Source organism: Ochotona princeps, chromosome 5 (assembly GCF_030435755.1).
Source record: "Ochotona princeps isolate mOchPri1 chromosome 5, mOchPri1.hap1, whole genome shotgun sequence".
NCBI lineage: Eukaryota > Metazoa > Chordata > Mammalia > Lagomorpha > Ochotonidae > Ochotona > Ochotona princeps.
In genome coordinates, this window is record NC_080836.1 from 27,007,234 (window position 1) to 27,031,802 (window position 24,569).

The 24,569-nt window shown below is 37.6% G+C and overlaps 1 protein-coding gene across 1 annotated transcript in view; it reads left to right on the forward strand.

Moving 5' to 3' along the window:
• Positions 1-24,569, forward strand: part of KYNU (kynureninase) — a 151,994-nt gene that overhangs the window by 90,744 nt on the left and 36,681 nt on the right. Inside the window, exons 9-10 of the mRNA XM_058664453.1 lie at positions 13,359-13,457; positions 14,160-14,233. Coding sequence (XP_058520436.1) covers positions 13,359-13,457; positions 14,160-14,233 — 173 coding nt within the window. The remainder of the gene's footprint in view (positions 1-13,358; positions 13,458-14,159; positions 14,234-24,569) is intronic.

Genomic DNA, 24,569 nt, shown 5'->3' on the forward strand with positions numbered 1-24,569 from the left:
ATGGCTTTAGGCTGTCTTCGCCTACTTTCCCACACCACAAGTGGGGAGCTGGAAGGGAAGTGGAGCAGCCAAGATAAGAACCTGCACCCATATGGGATCCTGGTACATGCAAGGCAAGGACTTTAGCCCGTGGGCCCAGAAAGATCCATTTAAAGTACAGGTTAGCCCAATGGATTTAATTCGTGCAATGCAACATTATAAAATATTCACTGATACATTTTTCACATCACATGCTGAAACCACACTGAAAACATGCCGAATATTTTAAAATATTCAATTCTTTTTATTTTGCTTTCTAAAAATTATTCATTTTAATTTTATTATGATTATTATTTTAGGATACATTTCCATAGGGCCTGGGATTTTCCTTACCCCTTCCCAAGTTCTTCCCCACTCCTCATTTGAGTTCCTCTGTATTATTACTATAGAACAGTTCTTTATAAACAGTCATATGTCCATCATGGCGAGCATGGACAATGGCAGAAAGTCCAGCATCCTATTGTCAAAATAAGTTAGCAGTTTCATTGGGAATCCATCTCTGATCTGGAAGTAGAGATGCATACTGAATCGTATCCTCACATCTACATATGATAGTCTCCATTACACAGTTATGTACATTCCCTTAAATGAAAAACCACAAAACAAAATCAACGTAAGAGAAGAAATTGAAAATGCCATGAAATTAAATAACATGCTACTGAATAATGTGTCACTGAAGAAATGAAAAAGGAAATTATGAACCTTCTTGAAGAAAATAATGCTACTGTATGATCTCTGAGTCAGTGAGGAATTTAATGAGAAAGTGTTTATTATGAGGTGAAATTAACAAAAAAAATTCAAAATCCATGAGATATGGTTTCTGCTTATCTTTATTGGTGAGATATGTCTTTATTGGTGAGAAATAGGCAATAAATAGATGGGCTTTGTTTTTTAATCCAATCTGCTAATCTACAACATTTGATTGATGAGTTTAAGTCATTTACATTCAGGGTTAATATGAATGGGTGGTAATTTTATCCTGTCATTTTAGCAAAGGTTGTTTATTTAGTCTTCTGTTATTTTACTGGGGTGTTATTCACATTTGCATTTGGTTTTGTTTGGTATTATTTCTCTTCTTTGTCAAGAGAATATCTTTAAGTGTTATTTGTAGGGCAGGTTTGGAAGAGGCAAATTCTTTTAAATTTTCTTTACCTTGGACGAATTTTGTTTCGTTTTCAAAGACAAAGGAAAACTTTGCTGGGTGAGTTATTCTGGGCTGACGATTTTTTGCATTTAGAATCTGGAATGCCACTCCATTCTTTTCTGGCCTGTAGGTTTCCTGGCATTCCTTTATATGGCAATTGATTTTTTCATGTGCACATTTAAGGATCCTGGCTCATTTAAAGTGAGGACTTCAGCTGCTAGGTCACCATACCATGCTACAAATTTGATATTCTTTCTTCTGCTTCCTTCATTCTATTTTGGAGACTGCCCACTGTACTTTTAATTTGCTCCACTGTATTCTTGGTTTCTGATATGTCAGCTTGCATTTGGTTCATTTCCAATGTGACATATTCCTTGAATTCCTTGAATTCCTTGAATGCCAACAATGCTTCTCATTGTTGATAAGAAGATTTATAACAAGTGTTTTAAATTCTGTATCCCCCATTTTCTCAATGTCTTCCTCAGTGAATTCTGAGCTTGGCAAAGGGTTTTGCTCCTTTGCAGGGGAGTCTTCAGTAATATTTATTGTGTCTTTGTCTCTTCTTTTGCTCTTCGTCATTGTATTTCTGGTTATCAGATTCTTCTCCTTGGAGCATGTTTCTAAGCTATATCACCCACAGTTCTACAGTTCGATCTTATTGCAATTGGTACACAGCTCTTTGTTTGCAGTTACTTGCTTGTGCCACTACCTCCAGCGAGTTCCAGGTCTGGGTTTTTATGTTAGATTTCCACCATGGTTCCGTAGCCGCAGCTCCTGGCTCACCAATTTCAACCTCCTGTGATATTGTGCTGAGGCTGCACCATTTTTTTTTTTTTTACAACCTATCTCCCACTTTCAGTTTAAGCATGTCCCAGGATTAAGGAGACACCAGGTTTCCTATATAGCTAGGTTGTTGACGGTGATGATCTTGCCAGAACCTGTTGGCTATTATGTTTGAGGTCGACATGGAGCTATTTTGACCAGTAAATGCCAAAGTCAATATTATTTTCTCTGTGGGACCAGTGCAATGCACTGAGCTTAGTGAGTTTGTGCTCCCAGCTCAGCAGATATGCTGCTCGCTCTTGTCCCTGCAGTCTTAAAGTCTTTCCACACTGTACAAATTTGTGCCTGATGCGCTACTACTAGAGTTCTTGATCTGCTGGCCATCAGGTCTGAGGGCTACTTGGACCTGTCTTGAGTAGAACCTATAGAATGCCACGTTGTTGCAGTGCACTGAGTCAGAAATGAGTTCACTCCCAGCCCAGTGCATGTGCAGTGCTGTCCCATAGCCTTTGCCTCCTCATACAAAATGACACAATTCAGTTTTAGAAGACGGACTTGGCAGTGAAATCTACCCTGTTCCCACACCACCCATCTGTGACCTGTTGCTTTGTCTCTGCCCTGGTCAAATCAAACAGACCAGCAGGTCAGGCAGTTCTTCGGGTTCACCTCTTGAGCTCCTGGTGAATGCCCCTTCTTACCTTGTTGCTGGTGGAGTTCCAGCTCCCAGTGCAGTTCAGATCACTGCTTGCTGAATGCCACCAAGGTGTCAGTCAATGCAACACCACACCGTTGTCTTGTTTTCCTGTGTCTGTCAGTTTCCAAGTGCCCATCTGCAGTTTTCTGTCCTCTCCTATTTCCTGGAATGTGACCTCTCTGCTTAACATGGCTCATGTTTCTCCATCTGTTCTCCAAATGTGTCCCTACCCTATTCCACCATCTTGATTCTCTTACCTGGAACTACTAAAGGCAGCTGAGGTGAACAGTAGTCCTGACAAATTTCATTTTGGATGGGAGTTTTACAACAATTAACTTGTTGTTTGGGACTTCATCACCTGCTTTCCACAGCTTCTTCCAGTAACTGAGTCTCTGCATCCACAAAGAAGATATGGACTAAATTTGGGGCTCCTGGCCCAGCTCAGGCTTTTGTTGGCATTTCAAAAGTGAATCAGTGGGTAGATCAGTTTATCAATGTTTTCTGCCATTCAGATAAATAAAAATGTAGACGAAAAAAAATCCACTCTTCCAGATGAATGCTGATCTCACACTTTGTCAAAGAATGCAAATGTGGGGCAGGAAGGGAGAGGGAGAGAATGGCAATATAAGTAAAATCCTTTCTATATTTGCTAGGAGTAGGTGGGTCATAGAGACATAAAAATACACTGGGTCACTGGAATATGGATAACATCATTCACAAGCCATAAAAATAATCAAGTTAAAAATCCCCCTGCTTCATACGTTGAATTTCGACCTACCAATGGTTACCTTGACAGGGCTAGACCACTGATTCATAAGGCCTTACACAACCTGTGGGCTGGATTGTCCCCACCCCTGTTTTAGATCCTGTTAATGCTTGACAAAGGAAAGGACAGGCCTATAGTCATGTCTTGGAAAAAAAAATGAAAGAAAACAAGCCTACCACTAATAAAAGTACATTTTATTTGCTCCCATGCCTTCAGCCTTAAGGTTGGGCCCAAATCCTGCGATGTGAATTGGCTCAAGGGGAACATTCCCATTAAGTCACAGAAGCCATCATTTCCCTTTGATGTCTATTCACATAATTAGGAGACATAACTGCAGTGCTCTGCTCTGCTTGATCGGTTTTCCCCACAGACTAACTGCTTCACTGTGTAAATCATGTCAGCGAAAGACTTCTGGAATCTAAACAAAGAATAACTTGGGTTACATGCTGATTTGATAGAATGCAAAGGTTCCATACTCTGTAAAATAAGTGAAACTCAGGAAGGCTTCCATAACTCGTGATAGCTTATGCATTGTCAACACCCATGGGAAAGCCTACCACCCAACCAAGGAACCCAGGACTGTCCAAGGACAAAATCCGTGGATTGCTTTTCCCACTGTCTTTCCCAACTCCTCTGTTGCTTTACTTTTAATAGGACAAATCCTTCACATTTTCCTATAGGATAACTAATTGTAACATGCCACACTTTGAAAAAATATCCAGGCATGATGTGATATCAAAAAATATTGGTCACTAAGTAAAAAACATGCTAGCTCTCTGTTACTCTCATTTGCACAGGCTGACAAATGTGCAACATTTTAGGATAAATTTCATCTTGACTTTTTAGCTTACCATTTAAAACAAAAATGGGTTTTCAAATCACCAGATAAAAATGTCTGTTCTAATTTCTTTTATTGCCAAGCTGGAGTTATTCATTTAGTCCCGTGAGTCCCTTAATTTGTGTATATAATCTTTCCAGTAGCAAACTTTTTAAAATTAAAACTATTCCTTTATTGGACTTCTGACTTTTACAGCTAGACTCTAGAAATTCCCCAGTAATTGTATGATATCCACCTCCCTAGCAGCTCAGAAAGGCAAACATTGACTTCATCATTTCTGTTGCCCTCTCTACATCTACATATCAGTGCAAAAGCCTTCAATCAAAAATTGTTGAAGAAATACAAGAGATTTGTTCTATTCAACTTATTGTGTAGATTAAGTCATCTTTTGCTCTATACATATGTGTAAAATTAATATTTGATAAGAAATATATTTGAAATGGTTTGACCTGGTATTAGAACAGCTGTTCCAAAACTGGGGACTAACAGTTGGACTAGTTTCCCTACTTCCTATCAGTATTTGCTGCTGACGCGTAGCAGGAGCATTTTACTACCTAGATGGATTTGTGGGTTTTTTTTTCTGCCCTATAGATGCTAGGCTTTTTTTTGGAACTCTCATGATTCATAAAACCTTGGGATTAAAATAATGTTGAACAGCATTTGAGTTCTGCCCCAGAGAAAATTTAAGCTTTAATTCTGGTTGTCATGCTGCTTGATTTTCACAAGTTTCCTTGGGGCTCTACTTGAAAAGAATATCTTGACCCGTTTTGTTTGTTTTCATTCTGCATAGCTTTGTACTTTAATCCTGAAGAGCTGCTTTTCTCATTGAACTGCTGATATAAATAAGACTTAACATACTACATAAAAGTATCTGTAGCTGCTGTTTTCAAACTAATTTTGCAAGGAAATTGTGATACACCAAATAGTGGTTAGTTCTTGAATGGAGGGTAATAGGAGGGCAGCAGGGTGGGATTTTAAACACCAAAGTTAATTTAATCTTGGTATTTTTTAAGTTATGTAATTGAGATGCAGTGTGACCAAGATAGGGTAGAAGAGGAATGAAGGAGGAGAGAATATCTTCCATCTACTGGTTCATCACCCATACAGCTGCGACAGCAGGGCCCTAACCACGCCTAAGACGGAGTGCAGGAATTCCAAGTTGGTCTCTCACTTGGGCTGAGCAACCCAACTACTAGAGTGCTCACCTGCTCCATCTTAGGGTGAACAATACCAGGCAGGTGGATCAAAAGTGGAGGCAGGATTCAGTTTCAGGCTTCCTCTGTAGTATGCTCATACACCATACCCACACAGATTTTCTTGTAAAAATATTAGTGTCCAAGCTTCCAGTACTGTTTTTAGGATTGTCTCTAATGTTATATAAAACAAAGGGTGATATTCAAAACAAGACCTAATTGACATGGTATGGCTGCAGTTCGGATAGTCAGGAGGGCCCAGTCATTGGGAATACCAGCTACTACTCACCATTGCCTTCAGGAAACATGGAGGCACTTAGAATTCATCAGTCACCATGTGAGTGTAAGGGTATTGTTTTCCTGGAATCTGGGTTCGTATCACACACTGAACGTTTGAACACTGATGTTTATGAATGTCCACAGTCACCCCTGGCGGGAAACTCCCAGTATGCCTGGGGATACAACTGTGGCAGTTACTCAGCCAACTAGGAATGACCGATCAATTTTAAATTCTTTACTAGTTTAACAACCCGTGTGAGCATATCGATACATACTAGCTGAGTATCACCCTTGTGCAGAGCCATGAATATTTTACCCTGTATCATTATATCTTCTCACTCAAAATCTACTTACTGAAGTTTTCATAATTTGGAAGCTTTCTCTTTTATTGGGCACAAAAATATACTATTAGGGATTATGATAGCAAAAATACAGTTTGATACAGAAGGGAAAAAACTTCAGTTGCACCATGCTGCTTTGTTTTAACAAATAAATAATAATATTTATTATCTAGATATATTATCAAACTTCCCCCTTGAAATTCCAAGGAAAGCCCTGAATGCCATCTTACTTCATTCAGTAGAAAAAATGTAAGTGAATAAGGCAAGATCAGAACACCCCAATATTCCTTGCTAAACTGAGTGGGATTTTAATTAGCTACATTTTGCCTAAATATATAGCTTTTAAAAGTTGTGTATCTGAAATCCAGCATGATTGCATAGTCACTGAAGTCCTCACCTTGCATGTGCTGAGATCCCATATGGACACTGGTTCTAATCCTGGCAGCCCTGCTTCCCATCCAGCTCCCTGCTTGTGGCCTGGGAAGGCAGTCGAGGATGGCCCAAAGCCTTGGGATTCTCCACCAATGTTGGAGACTTGGAAGAGGCTCTGGGCTCCTAGCTTTGGTTTGGCACAGCTCTGGCCATTGCGACCTCTTGGATAGTGAATCATCAGATGGAAGATCTTTCTGTCTCTTCTCCTGTCTGTATATCTAACATTGCAATGCAAATAAATAAATCTTTTTAAAAAAGAAGTTGTATATCTGAGCAAATAGCTTATACAGTAAGACGGAAGCAAAGTGGCAGGCATCTGGCCTAATGAGTAAAACACCAGTTGAAAAGACTACTTCTGCATCTGAGTGCATGGGTTTGTGGCTCTGCTTCAGCTCCTGTTCCCAGCCTCCTGCCAGTGCAGACCGTGGGAGGCAGTACTGATAGTTCAAGTAAGTGGGTCCCTGCAACCCACATGGAGACGGGAGACTAGCACTGAGTTCCTTTCTGCTGGGTTTGCCCAGGCTCAACCTAGGCTGTGTGGACACTTAGTAAGTAAACTAGGGTATAGAAGCTCTTTATGTTCAAACACTTAGTCCATGTCTCTCTGCTTCTCAGATAATTGTTGTTTTTCAAAATCTAATTTTAAAGAATTGCACCTGAAAAATGGACCATCAAGTAATCTTTTGCAATTTATCATGTAAGAGATGATTGACAATTGTAGGACTTTATAACTTATTTATTTATGTACTACTTATTCAACAAAGATTCAAGTTCAAAATGTGAAAGAGTGGAATATGATGTTAAGACATTGTTACATGATAGGCAAATGGAACTGCAGAATGAGAGGCAAAAAGCTTGCAAATGATTCCCATAGAAGCTGTCTTGTGATCAAAATGTAAGCCAACCAGTATCTTGGTTTTCTGATGCTGCAGCTGAAAACAGTAGATTTGGTTACGTAAGTAAATAATATGGTTGATAAGTAAATCCTGCTATGGTAAGATGCGATTGCATTTAACATCAGGGTGAGGCCTCATGAGTGATTTCAAATTAAAGTGAGCTTGGGGGCAACAGGCCTAAAAAGACAGATGTTCTCCCATGGGAGCAGCTGGTTTTGACTTCTAGCAAAGCCAGTGTTTCTAACCTCCTGTTAATACAGAGCTGAGGAGGCAGCAGGTAAATGGCTCGGGTAATTGGCTTTTGCAACCCACATGGGAGATCTGGGATTCAGTTGCTGGCTACCAGCCCAGACCCAGCCTAGCCATGGCTGTTGCCAGCAATGAGGGACTGAAATGATGGGTAGGTTTCTCCCTTGCTCCCTTTGTTTCCCAAATCAAGGGGAGAATTATATTAAAATGATGATTTTTGTTTAAAAATTGTGTGAAGCTGGCACTCAAGTGTGGAAGTATTTTTCTCCACCTATACATATCATGTTATTTACTCTTAGCAGTAAAATAATGACAATATCGTTTATAGGTTGCTATGGAGAAGTTTAAGATAATTTACTTTTTTCTTTATTTTTAAGATGCTGCCATCTAGTGGCAGTCTTATGGAATCACTTTTTGACAACCAAGTTGTAGTTCTTGCCTTAAAACAGTCCACTGTAAATTATTTTTTCTTTCCATTCACGAGGGAAAATTTGACTTTCTTTCAAATGTATTGTAGAAGCTGTGAGGAATTTTTTATGTGGTGCACAGATCTGGCCACATGATTTTTAATAATAGGATACATTAGAGGAAATGTTGTTGTTTCTTCCGATGTCATCCTTATAAATAATTGATCATAAAGTAAAAGCATTGTCTTTTGTTCCCTTGAGTTTTCTAAGGAATCTTGACTTGTTATTTTGAACCATTGTGTTGTAAAGATTTCTGCATAAAAATATTGCTTTAATTAGAAATATCGATGAGAAAACAGAAGAGTTAAAATACGAGAAAAGTAAATTTTTTAAACAGATGTGTTTACTTGAAAGGAAGAGTTACAGAGGGAGGGAAAGTCAACTCTTCTGTCTGTTTACTCACCCCCTAAATGGTCCAGGGTTGGGCTGGGCTGATGTCGGGAGCTTCACCTGTGTCTCCCGCATGCATGGCAGTTGCCCAGGTGTTTGGACAATGTGCTGTTGTCTTTCCAGGTGTATTAGAAGGGAGCTGAATCAGAGCAGCTAGGACTTGATCAGATGTCCATCTGGGCACAATCCCTTTTAAAATGTATTTAGTTGTTCATTTATTTTATCTACTCTAGAAGCCTGGGGTAGGGGTGGGGACAGAGACAGAAAGTTGCCACTCTCTGGTTCAGTCCCCCACATGCCTGGAGTGTCAGGGAGAAGTCCCAAGTGGTCTGAAGAATCCCAACTACTTCAGTCAGTATGTGCTGCCCCCCAGGGTGCGTTTCAGCAGGAAACTGGATGTGGTTATTGAGCAAGGAATCAATCCAGGGACTGCAGTGTGGAATGTGGGGATCCCAAGCAGAACACTAAGCATTGTCCCAACTCCTATCCCCCCAATCCAGAAAAGCTCTTGTTTTCCTAATTGGAATTTTGATGTGTTACAGTACATTAAAATAGGTGTGTGTGTTTGTGTGTTCAAATGTTAGCTGGAAAATCAAGGTTTTAATAACTTTTAAGACCTGGAGGATAGTAAGTGCATTTCTTTCCTGTCTTATCTCCAAATGTGTTTTAACATAGAGCATTTGTCTTATTCTGATATGCGTGGTGTTCAGTTTTTAGTAAAAAATCACAAAAGCATGCATTTTCTAAGAGCAAATCCGTTATGTACTACCGGTAAGAGCCTGCACTTCTGTGAGATACCAGTTTCAATCACATTATAATGTGTAAGGCTTTTAATTAATTAACTTATCAATACATTGAATTTTTCTTATGGAAACTAATGTTGCAGGGTAAGGGTAACATTTTCAGTAATGGGCCCAAGTAGTAAATATTTCAGGCATTGTAGGCCGTATGCTCTCTTCTGTAATGACTGAGTCTGCTTCTGTAGTGCAAATGTGGCCTTGAACAATATTTAAACAAAGGAATTCGTGTGTGTTTCCAGTGTAGCTTTATTTATAAAAATTGGTCATGGTTAGCAAGTATTTGATCTAGGGAAAATAGGTCCAATAGCAGGTTTCAATTATTCTTAAGGTATATTAGAATACTATTTTTACTTCAGTCGCCTTCAGTCAATAGATATGTTACTTTAATGCTACAAGACAACTAAATTTGAGGTATTTAATTGTTACATATGCATACCTGCTGAACTAATAAAAGATCACAGAAGAAATTACAAAGTTGCATCATTCTAACTGAAGTCTCAGTTCCTTCTTTTTGAAAATTTGTGTTCGAAAGTGTCTTAATGTGGCTTGCATCACCATTTTTAAGTAAATTTTTTAAATGTTCTGGTATGCAGAAAGTTAAATTATGCTGATGGTAAGCATTCAATTACAATTGCAATACTATTGAGTGCAGTTTGGATAAAATGCTTGCATCTCTAGTTCCTGCTCATGAGAATGTAACATAAACAGATGCTTGTATTCTACTTCAAAGCCTGAACCGTATAAGAGACTAGCGTACCAGAAAGGGAAGTTGCCTTGCAGTACGCATCTCTACTTCCAAGTAAAAGTAGCCTCCTGGGGAAACAGATAAATACACCTCAACAATATGGTACTAGATTTTTCTACCTTTGTTTATAACTACTTTGCCATGATATACATAAAAGGAGAATATTAATCTTGTAACTGTTATTAACACACTATCCTACTGTAATAATACGGGAGAAAATGATGAAAAGCAAGGAGAGCAAAAGAGGAGGAAGGGGGGAATCCCTATACTTATAAAACTGTATCATACCAAATAATAAAAATTGAAAAAATAATAAGCAAAAAAAATTGTGACTCTTACAAGGCAGACAAGAAACATGCAAAACCATGTGTCGAGAAGTAACGAAGACAGAACTGTAAACACATTTCAAGAATTATTTTATGTCTATGGTACCTTCTATTGGGTCAACATGAACTTTAAAATTCTCTCCATAGCAGCATTTTTTTTTCTGTTTTATAATTGGACAGAATCTTGTTTAAAAAAAACACATAATTGAATATCAGTAAAACAGTTGGCTCACATTTGATTTCATACCAAAAAGTATTCCTGTTTACTTGGATACTAGCATAGAATGTGGATATATATATATATATATATATATATATATATATATATATATGCTCCTTATCATCAAAACTTACAAAATAGTGGCTGAAACAAACTTCGCCTCCTGTGATTCTTCTCAAGCTAGTACTGTTTGGGTGGAGCGGCAGTTCTAACTCCTAAGATCACACACCATGCCTTTGTCTTTAACACTCATCGTAAAAATGGTGTGTGATAAAGCATCTCTAAACTCACTGGCTAGAAACAATGATCATTTCTGTTTGGGTCACTCTGGTGTGCCCTGATCTAGCCAGGGTTGGCAAGGAGGAGCCCTGCTTGCCTCAGCTGAGCTTAGTCATGCGTCTGTGGGAAAGTAAGGGACCTGGACTGCGACTGATCAGTTAGTGTCCCGTGAGAGTGACTCTGAGCCACGTTATTTTCATTTTCCCTCTGAGCTGGTGATTTGGTCCCTGTAAACAGTTCTCATAGATATGGCAGTGGGAAAGATGGAGCAAGCCTAGTCATTTAATGCTTTTTGAGACTCGGTTTTTAAATCATGTGTGCTCAGAGCATATTGGTTACAACAAATCACAGAGCTGAGTCCAGTGGCAGAAAATCACGTTGCCCAGAGTGAAAGAAACCAAAAATGATGTGCAGAGTTCACGAATACAAGGGGCAAAGAAATAGAACTACAGCTACAACTTACCACAGTCTGCAGGCTTGAACTGCTTCAATTAAGTATGGCCATGACATGAAATTAAAAGTTAAAAAGAATCCAGTAACCCCTTTAGATTCCTAGAAAATACAGTAGTAGCAGTTCTAAAATATTTAAGAAATAAACATTTTCCATTCTTCAAATTGAGTGTGTCAGGACCTAAAATTTTTATCTACATGTATATTGTTTATAATTTAAATTTTAGTATATAACTTTATTTTAAAATAATATGTTTCTCACTTAATAACATAAATATATTATTAAATTATTTTCATGGCACTGTTGTGGCACAGAGGGTTAAGTTGAAGCTTGTCAGCTGAATACAGTTCAAGTCCCAGATGGTCAACTTCCAGTCCACTTTCCTGCTAATGGGCCTGAGAAGGCAGTGCACATACTTTCTCCTTGTTGCTTTTTCCCTCCAATAAATACATACATCTTTATAAAATGCAAACTGTTTTAAAACAAAAAAGGATCAGTAGCATTAAGTTGAAAAAAAACTCTAAATTTTTAAAAATTAAACAATAAAAATAAATAAAATAAATCTCATTAACATTTGACTTAATTGTAAATAGCTTGCTTCCCCCTCCCAACATCTCCCACCTAAAGATTAGTGTTTTATTTGAGAGGCAAAATGATACACTCAGAGTGAAAGAGTAACACACACACAGATTTTTCCGTTCACTGACTCACTCCCCAAGTTCTAACAGCCAGGGCTAAGCCAAGCTGAAACCAGGAGCCAGGAACTCTATCTACCTCTTCCAAAAATCCAGATACTTTGTTCATCAACCACTGCGTGCCAGGCTCATTAGCAGAAAGCTTGATCCAAAGCATGGAGTACCAAAACTCAGTCATTTCGATATGGTATGTGGGCATTCCAAGCAGCAGCTTATCCCATGCACCACAGTGCCTCTGCAGGACAGCTGACTCTTCCTACCTGCTTCAATCATGTCGTTTCTTTTTTTATGAAGCATATGCAGAAAGCATTCATGTGACTGTGGAGTAGAACAGGCAACAGCAGATTCTGATCAGTTCTATGTATTCTTTGGTATCTATATTGACAACTAATAATTATTGTGGTAGGGATTGTGAATTCTAAGTAACTGGATTTTTTTAGATCTCCCATTGTGAATGGAGCATTTATTCATGAGAGAGATAACATCAATCATTAGTTATTTGGGAAATATTCATTGAATTATGTATGCCTTCCATGTGTATACAAGTGATTTTAGAGAAAACATGTGATTATTAACCCATCAGAAGTATACCCTGATATTCTAAGGTGGCCAGAGTTTATGGAAATGGATATAAATTTTCAAAATCGTACTTCATCTTGAAATAACTAATCTTACCACTAAGAGAAAATACAGTGGGTTGCTTTCCTTGAGATGACAATCATCTTAAAAGCATGCCTGTCAAATACCCAACTATAAGTTGGACATGTGTAGCCATTGTTTTCTCTTGCAGAAACAATTATCTGTGAGGTAAAAGTGGCTATTTCAGCTTGCAGCACAAACTGTTGCACAAGTGCAGACTTTTGAGGCTCCCATCAAACTTCAGCATGTGGTCAAGTACTTCATGATCACTTCCCACATTCAACATTAGAAAGCAGCAGAGTTAAGAAGCTGACATTGGATGGCAATTGATCATTATCACAAATTGAGCTAGTAGATGCTTACGTGGAACAATTCCTTCTCCCCTGAATGTTTGCAGTCACTGCCTGGGTTCCGGCAAAGGTGCCAGCACTGTTTCCATCACTGCTCTTATTCTACTAGTGTCAGTACCAACCTGTTAAAGATGATGCCCGTGGTCTCAGTACTATCAAAGTTGTTTTGATCTGATGGACTAATGGAAGAGTCTTGGGAAATGTGGATTGTACTTTGTGAACCATTGTATCAAACAGTGAATTGGTATTTATGGTTGACTGGTTTTTCAAAGGTCTTGAAGATGTCTGTACTATTTCCAATCATTAAGCAAATTCACAATTTGTTACTATGTTCTTCCCTAGGGATGTTTTGTTGGCTTTGATCTGGCACATGCGGTTGGAAATGTTGAACTCCACTTGCATGACTGGGGAGTTGATTTTGCCTGCTGGTGTTCTTACAAGGTACAAATTAGCTAACATATTTACAGACTTTGACTTCACATTGCTGTTGAAATACTGGATTCACTGTCCAATTAGAAGGATTAAAGTTACTTCATCTAATATCTTTCCATTATTATATTTTCTGATTTAAAGCTAATTAATATGCCATCTGATAAAATAGCATGAAAATAATTTTTTGTATTTCTGTCAATATTGAGAACTTACTATTTCAACTACTAGGCCACTATAAAGAATTGGTACATCTAAGCCTGCTACTGAGAATGTTTTTCAAATAGCTTTGTTAGTTTTTTTTGGTAATAATTTGTGAAATTTCTATAAATGTAATGACAAGTCTTAGAGAATGAAGTTAGTATTCATATTCAAAGGTATTTAATTGAAAGGGAACTGTACCAAATTTTGCATATTGTAAAAGTGTGCTACTTGTATAATCATTTAAAAATGTTATTACCTATTTCAGTAATATAGGTTTCTACTAGCTATGATGAAATTTGACCAGTAAATAATAGTCCTTTATCTTTAACATAGCCATTATTTGCTTTAAACTAAGTGCCTGAGATTCTTTTTAATAATAAAAGTTCGAACAATCACCCATTTTGAATTTATCAAAAGTTGTAATTTTTAAAAAATGTCAAATGGCTGTTTTGTTTATATTTTGCCATATATTCAGGTAAATGTATGCAATTTAATTAATTGCCATCCCAGTATTTAAATTCAGGAGCAGGAGGCCTGGCTGGTATCTTTGTCCATGAAAAGCATGCGTATACCATCAAACCTGCGTGAGTAACATTTTTAATTATCTTTTGCAATAAACAACTTAATTTGCATAATAATGTAAATTCACATGAGTTCTTTGAGTGCTAGCCAGTGGGAGTCTGGATTATAATTCTTGCAAAATGTGCTATTAAAAATGATATGCTTTATTAGAAATAAATGCTTTTCAAAAGGTTCAATTGATTGAACAAGAAAGTTAATCAATGACAGGTAAGCTTGAATGCTAAAAATGAGTCACTACAATCCTGTAGAGCAGATGGTTGAACGCAGAGACCACTTAATTTTTTTTTGAAGAATTAGACTTTAGAAAATTTCAGATTGCTAACATTGATGAATAAATCAAAGGCAACCAGAGTTGTGCCTAATAGAGCTTTAAATGTGGCATGTTACTATTAAAATTACATCTACCTTTGAAGCTATAAATGTTACATGATGGCTTGTGGGGAATATCTTCTGTTCTAAAAGACTTTATAATCCATGAAACGTGGAGAAGCTGAACACTGAACAACAGACTGACTGCATAAAAAGTACTATTAGTGAGTTGTCTATTTTAGAGAAGTCTGTGTTTTAGAGCAAGTAAAAGTATGAATGGAATATACTAAGAAATTGACATATTTGTAGTTGACTGGAAAACTCATAAGTGGTTATTTTCATCTGCCATGGAGATTAAAATGCCATATTCTTGGAAGAAAAGAATATGTTCATGGGGGTTGTATGGGAGTGTTGTGGCAAGGAGGCTGTGTAGGCTGCTAATTGATAACATGATGGCTGGTTAATTTTGTGGATTTTCAGTAGCTGGCTGCAGTACACTCTATATCATAACTTAAGCTCAATCAGTAGGAGAGCCTGGTGTGCCTCATGTTGCCAAATTCTATATCTATAAATCCTGAGCGTATAAAATGTTTTTTAATAGTTAATTGTATCAAAATTACTTCAAGATTATAAGGCTTGAGCATTTTAAAGTGCAGTTTTAGTGATTCAGTCAGGCAGATATCTTTTTTGAATGTATTGACGTCAGTGCATTAAGTTTCTTTCCATGTGCCAAAGTGTCTCAGAAGAATAGATAAGCATATAAGAGGATCATATGTCTAACTTTAAAATCCTCTTTCTCACTTTTAGCAAATTACATCGATAACCCTTCACCTACGATAATTGTTTCCCATAGAAGCTATTGCATGTGTTTCCCAGAGAACTCAACACCACCCTGGCCATGTTTTATTCTATTTATTTAAATTATAATAGAGGTTCTGATGTAATGTATCTGCTCAAAGAGCAAGTGAGTGGGGAGGGAGCTCCTGGTCTACATAGATTCTAGAGAATGCAGTTCAAATTTAGGACTCAGTAAGAGACTATGGAAAAACAAATCCAAAATTTGAGAAATAAAAGGAAAAGACAGGGAACTTCCTGCAATATCATTGGGGCGTCCATTAACAGTCTCACCAATAATCAGTATTTATTGATTCACTGAAATTCTTTAAGATGTCATTTGTATTTCTGGAAAGGCAGATTTACAGAGAGAAGAACAGACAGAGAAGGAGATTTTCCATCCACTGGTTCACTTCCCAAATGGTCATAACAGCCAGAGCTGAGCCAATCTGGAGCCAGGTGCCAGGGCCCACTCTTCCTGGACTCCCACATGGGTTGAGGATTCCAACGCTTTTTGGCCATCCTCTGCTGCTTTCCCAGGCCACAAATAAGGAGCTGGATGGGAACTGGGGTAACCTAGACATGAATTGGTTCCTGTGTGGGATCCTGGAGCTTGGAAGTGGAGGATTAGCCAATTGAGCCATCACACCAGGCCTAACTACCTGAATTTGTATACTGACATTTGTACAGTTGTGTGTTATGGAGCAGAAAGCACAATCAGCTGTGGTTTGTGACCTTGTAGGGTATTAACTAGTGAAATATGTCTACAGTCCTTGAATTCTCTCTTGCATTAGGCTTATTTTCTTACCAGATTTCTTATTAATGAGTTGAATAAGATCTTTCCTGTGTATGCATTTTGCATTTGTGGAAAACCCATCCATTTAACATTCTTTTTTTAACTAAAAAAAGTACATGTTGGGCCTGGCACAATGGCTCAATCACTAAATCCTTACCTTATAAGCACTGGGATCCCTTCTGGGTGCCAGTTCCTGCTCTGATTGCTCCACATCCCACTTAGCCCCTGCTTGTGATGCTGGAAAGCAGTAGAGGATGGCCCGAAGCCTTGGGACCCTGTATTCATATGGGAGACCCAGAAGAAGCTCCTGGCTCCTGGCTTTAGGTTGCTCAGCTCCGGCTGTTGTGACCACTTGGGGAGTAAACCAGCAGATGAAGATCTCTCTGAATCTGCCTTTCCAATAAAAACAAATACATCTTTTTTTTTTTTTTTTAAGAAAGTACATGCCAGTGACGATTACATTTTAACTCTGTAGCTTTGGAAACTGGTTGGAACGTAAGTCGGGTTTAACTAGTGAAATTTGAATGGCAAAAAGCTTTGTCTGATGCTGTTCCATGTTGCTTGTTTTCTCAGACTCATAAAACTTAAATGTGATTTCAGATATTCTAATTTCAATGCTGCCTACTTCTATAATTTTTTTCTTCTGTGTCAGTTACTATTTATTATATTCAACGCATGTTAGTGAAGTCCTGTAAGAATAGAATGCAGCAGGTTTGGGTAAGGCAAGGAAAGTTAATTTCATGTATTGATTTCATTGTTATACAGAAAGAAATGCTTTGTGTTCCACAGTATCTTCTTTCTTTATGTATTCATAAGCAATGCTTACAGTAAGGGTAGCGCAGTAAGGAATGAGAAGACATGCAAGGTTAAAATATCACACTAAAAATAATTGCATAGAAATTTAATTGATGTTTAATAAAAATGTTTAAAGGTGGGAAGGAAAGTTTTCTTATAATATTTATAGTTTAAAGATCAACTTCAACTAAGTATCTAGCGTGAGTCCTGAGATTATTGACTTAACTGTATTCTGGTCATTAGATCAGCTGATTTAATAAACCTTTCACATCTAAACTTTTCTCTAACGTTAGAATATTTGTCTAAAAAGAGGGGTTCTTTTGCCTTTGACATTCTCTGTTAAAGCTGACAACCATATGGGCAATGCTCTGAGTGAGCATTGTTCTTTGTTGCTTAAAAACGGGTGACATCTAGTGGCTAAGCATATTATTGCAAGTAAGTAATACTCGCATCTAATACTTCTTGCCCTGTCCCAGTCATTCGTGCTTTAGCATTTTACAGAAGTCTGAAAACCTTTTTCTGTTTTGTAATTTGACTACATTGTTATAGTTTCATACTTGTATAGTTAAAGTCTTTGATAAAGAGGAAGAGCATAATGAAGCTGAAGAGCAAGGTGAGAATTCCAGACACCTGGCTGAAAGGAGTGCTTAGATAGTCACCATGGCCAGGGTAAAGGACAATGCAGTAATGCCGCTGCCTCAAGGATTAGTAATTTTGCATTGTCAAAGTTTAACACTCACATTTGTGATATAATTTGAAAAAGTCTTTGATGTGATGTTTCCATTAGCAACTGATAGATTGCATCTATACCAAGAAATTTCACTTCGCTTTTTTTGTTTAAATAGGCATTTTGGCCATTGTTCAAAACTGATGACCTAAGACTTTTTTTCATAAGCCCTTTACTCATAAAGAGAATGAATAAGTGAGAAGCCAAAGTCAGTCCACTGTATTAAACCTCATAACTCAAGCTGGTGTTCTCAACTAGGGAATTTAACCTTTTCTTGGTTTAACATCACATTTTCTCATTACAAAACCATATATTACTCCTTGTCTTAAGTTAGCCATTATTGTGAATTAGGACTGGTTATGAATAAAGAATTTTGGGGAGTATCCCTGTCTCAAATATTTTCAATTATATGCAGTTACAACCAGAAATGAGTAACTACAGCATGTTCGTCATCTTAATTGGAGACCATCGTGAAAACAGGGGTGCATCACAGGACTGGATTGGAAAGGTGCTCTCTCTAACTTTGGACATTGGCATACAAAATCTCCAAATACCACAGTGGTGTCCCAGCTCTCATTGCCCCTCGGAATATGTGTGTTTTGTCTTATTTTTCACAGTCTTTTTTTTAGCAGCCAAATTGGACCTACTGATAATTTTGATGACAATGCTGTATGTTTAAACCATGCCCCAAAGTTTCTGTTATCACGTACAGGTATTTGAAAGCACTAAATGCAAATGATACTTTTATGACTTTAAACTAAGGCCCTGAGTCCTCTCCTTGATTGCCACAGGTAATTTTCAGGTTAGTAAATGACAGCTCAAGATACAAAATTTAAGGTAAATTTTAGAACTCACAATGCAGCTACTCTCTTTGGCAACTACCAAAACTACCACCCATGCAGTAATTATCAGGAAAGTCCAAGAAAATATAAAAATAAGTATAAATAAAATTAAGAATTCCAAAACTTAATGGCTTATGCCTTGTTTGGCCCAGCTGTGAAATCAGTGATTATGGGGAGGCAATCTTATGTAAATTTCTTTTGGATAATACTTACTTGATTTGCTTAAACTCCACATACTTCTCTAGACAGTAGCTAAGAATGCCATAGCCTGGAAGCTAGCTAAAATTTAAATCCTGTTTTAACTTCTTAGCAACCTGTTCTCACCCATTGCTAATCCAATCCATGTCTAGTACCTGGTTGAAGTCTTCTTATACGAAGGCTAAGACAATAGAGATGTTCAGATGGTTGTAGCAAGGTGTGTAGATTCACAAGATTCCTGAAACTTCAAATAGGAAAGTTTTTGCACAATTTCAGGTTCAGATATATCTGTCCTAACACTGCTCAAATAATTGTACTGATTCAGCCTGTCTCTGATTATTAGGTATTCAATACTGACATGGGAAACTTTGCATCTTGAAAATCTCCAGCTGTTGGACAGTTATAATTGACTTTTTAACATACTATCTACTCCAAACTTCTGTGGATTTGCCTTGGATTCTGTTCTAATGAGTTTGTTTACTTTCACAGCTTATGCAAGATGTACTCTTTTATCTTTTTTTTCTTGAGTTGCTGGATCTTTCAGCTTTCTGTCCTTTTGTGCATAATTAGGGTTTTGACAATATATATTAGTCAGACACACATTTTCATATCCAGCTTTACCATTTGCCTGTATCTCACTCACATTTGGATCTATTTGCAAATTACAAGCATTCCTAATGACCCAAACTTTATGCCAGGCCTCAAAAAGATCAGGTACTAGAGGAAAGCAAAGATCGTCCTAACAGAAGCATGTTTACTAATAAACTAATACAGTTTTAAACTCCGTCCTTTTCAGAACACCTTTGACCAATTAGCACTAGCATCTAGCTGTATGACTTACTTTACAAAGCCCAAGCCTCTTGCTGATTATAAAATGTTATAAATTTCATATAATTCAAAATACACTGAAATGGATTATAAGATTCAGTATTTCATGAAGTAAGTGAAATTAACTGCTGATTCCCAAAGTCACGTAAAATGAGGGCTTATTATAGTAGAGCTATTGAGAAGTGAAGTAAGAGAAATTTGGTAACATACCCCAAAAGTTAGAATAAATGGCGTCTCTATCAGGGATTGAAGGAAATGACAAATGGTTCAAAAGCTTCCTAAAAACTGCTCTTCAAGTACATACTGAAAAATTTAAGCATAATTTCAAAGCAATTATGTTTTGCTGCTATGGCATTTACCAAAAATGTGTTTCAATTTTATCATTATAACCTAAATGTTTCATTATAAAATGGAAGTTAATGTTCTGTAATTTTCAAGTATATATTATACAGTTGAATCTGTCAAATCTTTATTTTCTCTATTATATTTAAAACTTTTTGAGATTTTATTTTAATTTTTATTGGAAAGACAGATGTACAGAGAGGAGACAGAGGAAGACTCCATCTGTTGATTCACTCCCCAAGCGGCCACAGTGGCTGAAGCTGTGTCCATCCAAAGCCAGGAGCCCGGATTCTCTTCCAGGTCTCCCATACGGGTGCAGGATCCCAAGTCCCAAGGCTTTGGGCCCTCCTGGACTGTCTTCCCAGGCAACAAGCTGAGAACTAGATGGGAAGCAGGGTCATCAGGATTAGAACCGGCTTACATATGGGATCCCAGCACATTTAAGGTGAGGATTTAAGCCTCTAGGCTACCACGCTGAGCCCTAAAACATTGGTTTAAAGTTGCTTCTTACTATACCATTTGTCATCAGATCAGATCAGATAAGACTTTGGATATGTCTGTTTGAAATCAACTATGGCAACATTATCAGTTTGCCTTTTTTAAAGATGCATTTATTTTTGTATTGGAAAGGCAGATTTTACAGAAAGATCTTCCAACTGCTGGTTCACTCTCTAAGTGGCTGCAACAGCCAGAGCTGAGCTGATCTGAGCTTCTTCCAGGTCTCCCACACAGGTGCAGGGGTCCCAAGTCTTTGGGTCATCCTTGGCTGCTTGCCCAGACCACAAGCAGGGAGCAAGAAAGAAGTGAGGCAGCTGGGACTTGAACTGGTGCCAATCCCAGTGCATGCAAGGCAAGGACTTTAGCTAGTGGCTGCCACACTTGGCTCCTCATTTTATCTTAACTCCAACGTTGGTATTTTTCTAAAAAGATGCTCATTACATTATCCTATGAAAGGAATGAGTTCGAGTTGATTAAGGAGACATGAACAGATAAAACTAGCAAAACTTTTTGGGCATAAACTTTATTGACACAAATAAATATAGGATATTGTTGTCTGTGATTAAATCTGTTGATAGAGATATCGTTTAAGAGAGCAAGTTCATGACTTGAATGACAGGCAACACATTTGGAATGTGTTATAAGGCAACCTGTGCTTGTTGATTAGGTGAATTCTCGGGATGATTTTGTTATAGGTGCACAGCTAATTGAGAATTTACTTGAGAAAAGCTTGAGCAAGGAAGTACAGAAACTTACAGGCGTGAGGCCTCTGTAATAGAGAATGCAATATTAACTGAGTGAATAAATTTATTCTCTATTACTTTGAAAGTTGAGCTCATTGCCTGTGAGAGAGATTCACTTCATAAGTTCCATAAATTTGAAGAGTATAAAAAGAGATAGAATTACTTAAATGGTGTTTCTTAAAGGAATATATCAAATGATCTTTTGCATTTTATTCTCCTCACTTGAATTTTTATGGAATCTGAGTTATTGACTTAACATTTTAAAACACACCACCTTGTCATAAAATTGCTCTTTATCCTTAGTCTACACTATTTGAGAAATTATAAACAGTGGTAAATTGATGACTGCTTCAAGCTTTCAGCTTTGGAGCCATACCCATCAAATAGGTGGCACTTGTCTTCAAATTCTCACTGTAAGAACCCCAAAGTTGACAAATCTCAGAAGAAAATTCACTTGTGGAATTATAGCATATGATCTAAACTACCTACATTTGGAAATCATTTTAGATCAATTATTATAAAGGAATTTTTCATTTCCTTGGTTTAATTTATTTTTACTGTAAATCAGATCATTTTCCTATGTTGTAGAATTAAGTCATGATTACAAAAATAGCTTGCATGCATTGAAGCATGATGACAGTTAAAATTTACAAAACAATCTGTTATCTGAAGAAATAAAGTAATTCTAGCTCTTAATGAAAGCCGCAATAATAACCAACATTAAAAGATACATTAAAGCAATTCCTCCTCGTAAATCACTCTTCTCAGATAATGATGACATAATCATTAATTTGAGAACACTGGAGTCCTTTGAAACCTCCAACTTGATTTTCTATTCTAAAACTGCAGTGTAGTTTCTCTGAAGATATATGGGATCAACGAACTCTTCAGACATAAAAAGTAAAACTTGTCAACAGGCTTTGGCTTTTGTTATAATTACTTTAAGTTGTGTCCCTAAAGTGACCTTTGAAATCAGCAGGGTGTTTTTGTTATGCGCTTTGAAGAGCTGCTAAAATTTAAATGTTCTTGGTTGGACAGTACCTTTAGCTGTCCAGCTTTGCAGGGTTGCCACGCGAGCCAGGGTGAGGTCAGCTGCACTGGCAGGAGCCGCAGAGCGCAGCATGAGCTTCTGCCTTGTTACGCACGTAGAGATCTGTTGGGTCCTGGTATTTCCAAGACGGGGGAAGGTTACCAACACAGAACGAAAAACCAGTTGGAGTATACTGCTCAGTAAGTCAAATCTAACTTATGTGATACATCATCTCTTTGCTAAATGATCCATTGGCCGAATGACCTGTTCTCGTACACAGAACTTGCATTGGATCCCGTTTCAAAACCTGCTCCAACTAAGTTTGGTCAGACTCTCAGAATGTCAGGCAGAAGCTATGTTAATGTAGGCAGGATCCTGTGACACTTTTTTTTTTCAAATAAGGACCCTGTGAACCTTTTAAGACTTCATTTGAGCCTGCCTAAAATAATTGCTTTAAAAATTTATCAGGGGGGGCTTGGCAGCGTGGCCTGGTGGCTAAGGTCCTCGCCTTGATCCCATATGGCCGCTGGTTCTAATCCCGGCAGCTCCACTTTCTCTCTGTCTCTCCTCCTCTCAGTATATCTGACTTTGTAATAAAAAAATAAAATAAAATCTTTAAAACAAAAAATTTATCAGGGGGTCCTACGCGGTAGCCTAGCAGCTAAGATCCTTGCCAAGCACATGCCGGTTCTAATCCTGGTGGTCCTGCTTCCCACATAGCTCCTTGCTTGTGGCCTGGGAAGGCAGTGGAGGACGTCCCAAAGCTTTGGGACCCTGCACCCGTGTGGGAGACCTGGAAGAAGCTCCTGGCTCCTGGGTTTGGATCAGCACAGCTCTGGCCGTTGGGGCCACTTGGGTAGTGATCAAAGAACGGAAGATCTTCCTCTCTGTCGCTCTTCCTCTCTGTATATCTGACTTTCCAATAAAAATAGATTAAAAAAAATAATCAGGGGACCCATATCATAGCACAGTGGGTTAAGCCACTGTTTGCAATGCCTGTTTCCAGGACAGAATGCCAGTAAAACTATTTGGGTTCCTGCCAACCACGTGAGAGATCTGGATGAAGTTCATTGCCTTAGCTTAGTGGCTGTTTAGAGAGTGAGCCAGTGGATAACAGATTCTCTTTTCTCCTCTCTCTCCCTCCTCCATTCCTTAACTCCCTCCCTGACTACCCCACTCTCCCAGCTTATCTTTTCCTCTAGTCCCGCCTCCCCTTTCCCTCTGAACAACCTCTCTCCTCTTTCCTTCTCCCTCTCCGATAAATCCTGTAAGGAAGGAAAAATTAAGATCTCAAATCTTTGAATGCAAGGATGTTGTCCTTTTAGTTTCTTTGTTGTTGTCACAGATCATTGTCCAACAAAGCATTTCAGATTCTTTTGTTGCTGAACATACAGTTCTTTCTTTACTTTCAGCATGAGAGTCAAACCATCTTATTGCATATGGAATCATTTATGCTTTGTAAATTATTCTGGAGGGTTATGACTTGCAAAATACCGCCAAATTAAATATGCATTTCCATATGTTTCTATGATGACTAAATATATCCATGAAAACCAGCTACAGACAACTTGAAATTCTGAGTTTTTAATCAACATTGACAAATAGTATTCATGTTGATTTTTTTGAAGTCCTATTTTTGTGCTTGAAATACCAATATTATCTCAAAGAATTGTAAGCCATTGTTACAAATTAGTAAGTTAATTCAAGAAAGTGTATCAGAACATTTTCAAACACTTTTCATTAATAGTGCTCTCACACCAGAAATAGATTCTGCTCTTTATAAGAACAACAATTATTTTGAAACTTCAGAAAATATTATTTATTGACTAAAACCCATTTCAGAAAGTATTTTTTGATGACTATGCTTATGATACTGTTAGGTCACTGGACATATTTAAACAGGACTCCTATAAAATGAAACTTGAAGATGCAATTGAATATATAAGAGCCAAATGGAACACTATTTTTTACAGATGGGTGAGCAAATGAGGAAGAAAAGAAATTGGGCTTTGTTATACCTCCTCAAATTACTTGATAGAATAGCATTAAATTCACTAAGAATGGAGCAGAACAACTGTGAAAAGGTGAATATTTTGTAGGAAATAGGAATTTGTGGAGATCTTTACAGAGGCTGCCTGTTTATTGTCATGTTGATTAAGCCTTTCAATGAACTTGACTAGGGATTCGATCCTGGCATCATGGGATACTGGTCAAAGCAGTCTATTTGTTGTTTTCAGTATACATTTTTATTTTTGTCATTAACACTTTTGTTTTAGTCTTTGCTCCTAGCTATGCTTTTAGTTTTCCTACAACTACATAGATTAATTAATTGCCTGTACTTAGACTCTTTGCTGTTTTTTATTTTTAGTTTCTGTTTTGATTTTAGCTTCCTGTTT